The 5506-nt window shown below is 43.4% G+C and overlaps 1 protein-coding gene across 1 annotated transcript in view; it reads right to left on the bottom strand.

Annotated features, from left to right (window-relative positions):
* NXPH1 (neurexophilin 1) overlaps positions 1-5108 on the bottom strand; it is a 246502-nt gene extending 241394 nt beyond the window's left edge. Inside the window, exon 1 of the mRNA XM_018555132.1 lies at positions 4845-5108. Within this exon, the coding sequence (XP_018410634.1) occupies positions 4845-4898 (54 nt within the window). The 5' untranslated portion in view covers positions 4899-5108. The remainder of the gene's footprint in view (positions 1-4844) is intronic.
* Positions 5109-5506: the final 398 nt, after the last annotated feature.

Below are 5506 nucleotides of genomic sequence, written 5' to 3'. Positions count from 1 at the left end.
CGGGTGGGGGGGGGGGGAGGGCTGGGGGGCTGTGTGTGTCTTAGGGTGATATCTGTGAACCCCATACATAGAACTTGAGGCCTCTAATGATATTGCCCCGGTGCATTCTCTGTTGCAGTGGCAGGGCACAGTTTGCGGGTTACACCCGGTAATGCAATAATATCGCCTGCTATTGTCCTTGGGCCTGGCAGGCAAAGGTATTGTTCATCCAGAGGAAGGATCTATTTATCCCAGGACTTAGCTCAGGTTAATACAATGTTTATCTACAGAATTCAACGCGGGAGAGTTTCAGAATGTCTTCCACACTATACTAGGTGACTTTAGACCTGAAGGAGGAAGGGAACAGCTTGGGACAGCTCACAGCAGTTCACTACCATAGACATGATAGACATGTCAACCTAGTTTACCAGCATAGACAGGTAAACCTAGTTCACCAAGATAGGCATGTCAGTCTAGATTACCACCATATGTATAGCAACCTATGTCAGCACCATAGGCAGCTAAACCTAGTTCATCATAGGCAGGTAAACCTAGTTCAGCACCATAAGCAGGTAATCCTAGTTCAGCACCATAAGCAGGTAATCCTAGTTCAGCACCATAAGCAGGTAATCCTAGTTCAGCACCATAAGCAGGTAATCCTAGTTCAGCACCATAGGCATGCAGGGCACAGTTTGCGGGTTACACCCGGTAATGCAATAATATCGCCTGCTATTGTCCTTGGGCCTGGCAGGCAAAGGTATTGTTCATCCAGAGGAAGGATCTATTTATCCCAGGACTTAGCTCAGGTTAATACAATGTTTATCTACAGAATTCAACGCGGGAGAGTTTCAGAATGTCTTCCACACTATACTAGGTGACTTTAGACCTGAAGGAGGAAGGGAACAGCTTGGGACAGCTCACAGCAGTTCACTACCATAGACATGATAGACATGTCAACCTAGTTTACCAGCATAGACAGGTAAACCTAGTTCACCAAGATAGGCATGTCAGTCTAGATTACCACCATATGTATAGCAACCTATGTCAGCACCATAGGCAGCTAAACCTAGTTCATCATAGGCAGGTAAACCTAGTTCAGCACCATAAGCAGGTAATCCTAGTTCAGCACCATAAGCAGGTAATCCTAGTTCAGCACCATAGGCATGTCAACATAGTTCAGCACCATAGGCAGGTAAACCTAGTTCATCACCATAGGCAGGTAAACCTAGTTCACCACTATAGGCATGTCAACCTAGTTCACCACCATAGGCATGTCAACATAGTTCAGCACCATAGGTAGGTAAACCTAGTTCACCACCATAGGCATGTCAGTCTAGTTCAGCACCATAGGCAGGTAAACCTAGTTCACCACCATAGGCAGGTAAACCTAGTTCACCACCATAGGCATGTCAGTCTAGTTCAGCACCATAGGCAGGATAGCGCAACCCCCCCATTCATTACCTTGGACAGCCCAATCCCTATTTCTTTACTTTGGACATCTCAACACCTTCATTCATCACCTTGCTCAGCTCAAACCCAATTCAACCCTTTGGATAGCTCAACCCCCAAATTGATCACCTTGCTCAGCTCAAACCCTAATTCCTCATCTAGGATAGCTCAACCCTCAATTTAGCACCTTAGAGAACTGGCATCAAGTTCATCAGCACCTTGGATAGCTCACACCCAGTTCAGCTCCAGCTGACCAACTCCACTGCACACTATGGAATTAACAGCTTCAGCACCGAGTAACCTTTTACTTGGCATATATAAGGTTTTGTAAATGACAAAGAAAAGAAAAAAAAACATATATATATATAATTTGGAAAGTAGTCTATGAAACCGATATGACCAATAATACAGGCAATTTATATATTTAGGTCTGTGTTGGTGTGCTTAGGCTTTGTGTGTGTGACGATTAATAGGACATTTTATAATGTAATATAAGACTTGGGTAAATTAGAACCTTATAATCAAATATTTCTTTTAATTATACCTAATTTTCTTTAAAAAAATTCTGATACATATCTAACACACAGACAAGGACAGATATAGATAGATAGATAGATAGATAGATAGATAGATAGATAGATAGATAGATAGATAGATAGATAGATAGATAGATACTGGTATATAATTTGGAAAGTAGTCTATGAAACCGATATGACCAATAATACAGGCAATTTATATATTTAGGTCTGTGTTGGTGTGCTTAGGCTTTGTGTGTGTGACGATTAATAGGACATTTTATAATGTAATATAAGACTTGGGTAAATTAGAACCTTATAATCAAATATTTCTTTTAATTATACCTAATTTTCTTTAAAAAAATTCTGATACATATCTAACACACAGACAGAGACAGATATAGATAGATAGATAGATAGATAGATAGATAGATAGATACTGGAGAGGGGGAAAGTAAAACTTGAGCAAAAGACTTATTATTTAATTGAATATTATAAATCCTTTAATTTGAGGAGAAGGACTGTTTTGTCGGTATCAATATAAAGGAACCATCGGGTTTATATGGTCAGTGTCATTGGATGGGTGTCTCTCTGAGAGAGGACAGGTAAAGACCATGGGGGGTCTTTCTCAGATCCAAAGTTTACTGTCTTTTTTTTTCCTTCTTCTTGAACTCATTTTTTTTATGGCTCAGAAAATGCCGCAATGACTCCAGCGGAATTGGAAAATTGTCTCCCATCCCACAATTGCCAACCCCCTGTGAAAATGCATTCAGGTAATGAAGTCTGTAACTAAACGGTAATTGAATCAGCATAATTTGCACACTGAATGGTTTTCAAATGCTCCCAGTTTACAATTAAAGCAGAATTAATGCGGCTTGTGTTGTTATAGGGAATCGTTCTAGTTCTGCGCTTACAAAGACGGTTTGGCGCAAGGCGTGCACGACAGTCCCATTAAAAGTTTTTCATTTATTTATTTATTAGGCATTTTTCTCATCCTGCTTGTGAAAGGTCCGGATTTCCTATTTATTCAGGATGTTCATGGCTCTGGCTTCTGCAGTGGAGGTAAGGTCCCTGGACGCCAGTGGGGACAGACTACTGGGGCTGCTTCGGATGCAAAGGCTAAACTTCTCCATTCCCAGTTCATTTCCAGTACAGTGCTGGTGGCCGTGACAGTACACCGCCTGCTGCTTGTCAATCATATAGACAAGGGTGTCTGTGATAAGAGGCCCCGTGTTATTACAAGTCCCCAAAAAATAAGAGTAGCATAACATTAAGATTTTTAGGGCTCTCTATAAATTGGGAAATAAGCATTGTAGTTTAGAACGCTGCAACTTTTAGGAAAAGTTTGAGGCTTGAGCTGTGCCTTTTTGGCATTGAAAGTAGACCTTATGCCACAAATCATCTACAGCAAGACATATCCGTATATCGGATCGATAGCTTGGGTTGGATGCATGCTTTTATAGGGATTACAGACCTTTTATTGACTTCGTTTTATAACTTTAGGATTAATAATAAAGACAATCAAACTTAAGGCAACGCTAATATTTGTGAGGCTTTTGCAATGTTCAATAGTATAGTTGTAATGCTTTTTAGGAATTATAAATGACTATGAATCTGCAGGGACCATGGAATGGACCAAAGAGGTCTAATATGAGCCTCCGCATGCTGGGGCTTGTAGTTTCCCATCCTCTGAATTGAGAGAGTCTTCACCCAAATCTTTAGCGATGTACTTCTGACCCAGCAGGCTGGGTATCACTGTGCAGTTCCTATGATATTATATGCTATAGATCAGGCATTGCCTAGAATGCTGGGACTATTAGTCCCTCTTATGGTGGAGAGTCGCATACAGCCTTTCTCTGAACTTGCTGGGACTTTTAGCTCTCCAAGCGCCGGAGCAGCAGGAATATCACATTCTGATCTACAGTACTATATAAATCCCATTATTCCGTATATCCTGAGACTAGTAGAACTGCACACACATTTATATATACGGTATATATGTATGAAGGCCCTCTCCAAAATAGATCAGACCCAGCTGTCTGGTCTTGCTGGTGCTTTTAGTTCTCCAAGACCTACAGAAACACAGGGTGCAATAAGTCACGACTGGCTGGCTGCGCATGCTTTGGCTCGTCGTTCACCAACCACAAGATCAACTCTGCATGCTCAGTATCAAAATCCAACTGACACTTGTCGTTCCCCAACCACTGGGGCCCCAAGATCAACTAGTCTGATTTGTAGTTCTTTAGACCAAATCTAGCTGGGACCTTTAGTTCCCCAACCACTGGAGCACTAAGGTCACCCCTGTCAGTAGTACTATAGCAAACCATTCCTGCACTCTTAGTTGCCCAATCTCATGGAAGCCCCGATCACGGGTGGTCTAGTCTGGTCTTGTCAAAAGTTCTGTATGCCAAATCCAGCTGTGACTTTTAGTTCCCCAACCACTTGGGAGCCCAGATCATCCCTGGTGTGGTCTGGTCTGTAATCCTGTATACCAAACCCAGCTGGGACTTTTAGTTCCCCAACCATGCTTGAATGCCCAGGTCGTCCCTGGTCCGTAGTTTTGTACAACAAACCCAGCTGTGACTTTTAGTTCCCCAACCACTTGGAAGCCCAGATCAGCCCTCGTCTGTAGTTCCTTATGCCAAATCCAGCTGGGACTTTTAGTTCCATAACCACTTGGAAGCCCAGATCATCCCTGGTGTGGTCTGGTCTGTAATTGTGTATACCAAACCCAGCTGAGACTTTTAGTTCCTCAAACACTATAGGGAGCTTGATCCTGTGCGTTTTCCCATCCGTCCCCCCGAGTTGAGCAACATCTGTAAAAAGTCAAATGCATGCGTCGTTCCTAATGGTGAGCATTGGCACAGAAGGTAAGGTAGGCACGGCAGGTATGGCACTCACCAGCTGCAGGGTGGACTGGAGCAGTAGCGCTGACACACAGTATACAGCATGCATCCTCCTGGATGGGACTTCCTCCCCGATTCTCCTGCCTTGGGTGTCTAATATTCCTCCAGGAACATAAATCCACCAGCTGACATCCACTTCACAAAACCTTCACAGCTCTGGGCAGCCTGGATAAGAAGGACATTGTACAACCCATGACCACACAGGCAAGGTTTAGACTGCTAGACAACGGGAGAGGCAGCACGAGTGGACAAGGGGGGCTCTGCAAACACAAGACGAGCATAGAGAGCACGATCTGCTGAAATGAAGTTAATCCAGCAACTAAAAAAAAAAAGGAAAAAAAAAAAAAAAAAAAGGAGGCGAAAAGATCGAGAAAAAGGGGGGGATGAGATCGCACCGGGGTTGGAATTTGCTGCAGAAATCACTTGTGATCAGTGCAAGTGTGAGTGTTGTGTGTGTTTTTTTTTTTTTGGGAGGGTGGGGGTGGCAGTCAGATTGCAATAGGTTGCTGAATGGGGAATAGGCAGCCCCTTGCTTGCTGGGACTCAGCTCTTTACTGATTGCCTGAGCGGCTGTATTCTGCTATAGCTTGCAGGGGGAGACCAGTCACATCCAGGGCAGCAACATCAGCGGGTGCCAGGCAAAGCATCAAAGAGGGC

This window comes from Nanorana parkeri, unplaced genomic scaffold (genome assembly GCF_000935625.1).
Source record: "Nanorana parkeri isolate BGI_ZX_2015 unplaced genomic scaffold, ASM93562v1 scaffold184, whole genome shotgun sequence".
In the NCBI taxonomy this organism is placed as follows: Eukaryota; Metazoa; Chordata; class Amphibia; order Anura; family Dicroglossidae; genus Nanorana; species Nanorana parkeri.
Note: the sequence above shows the minus strand (reverse complement) of the source record. Positions and strands in the feature narration are given on the sequence as shown.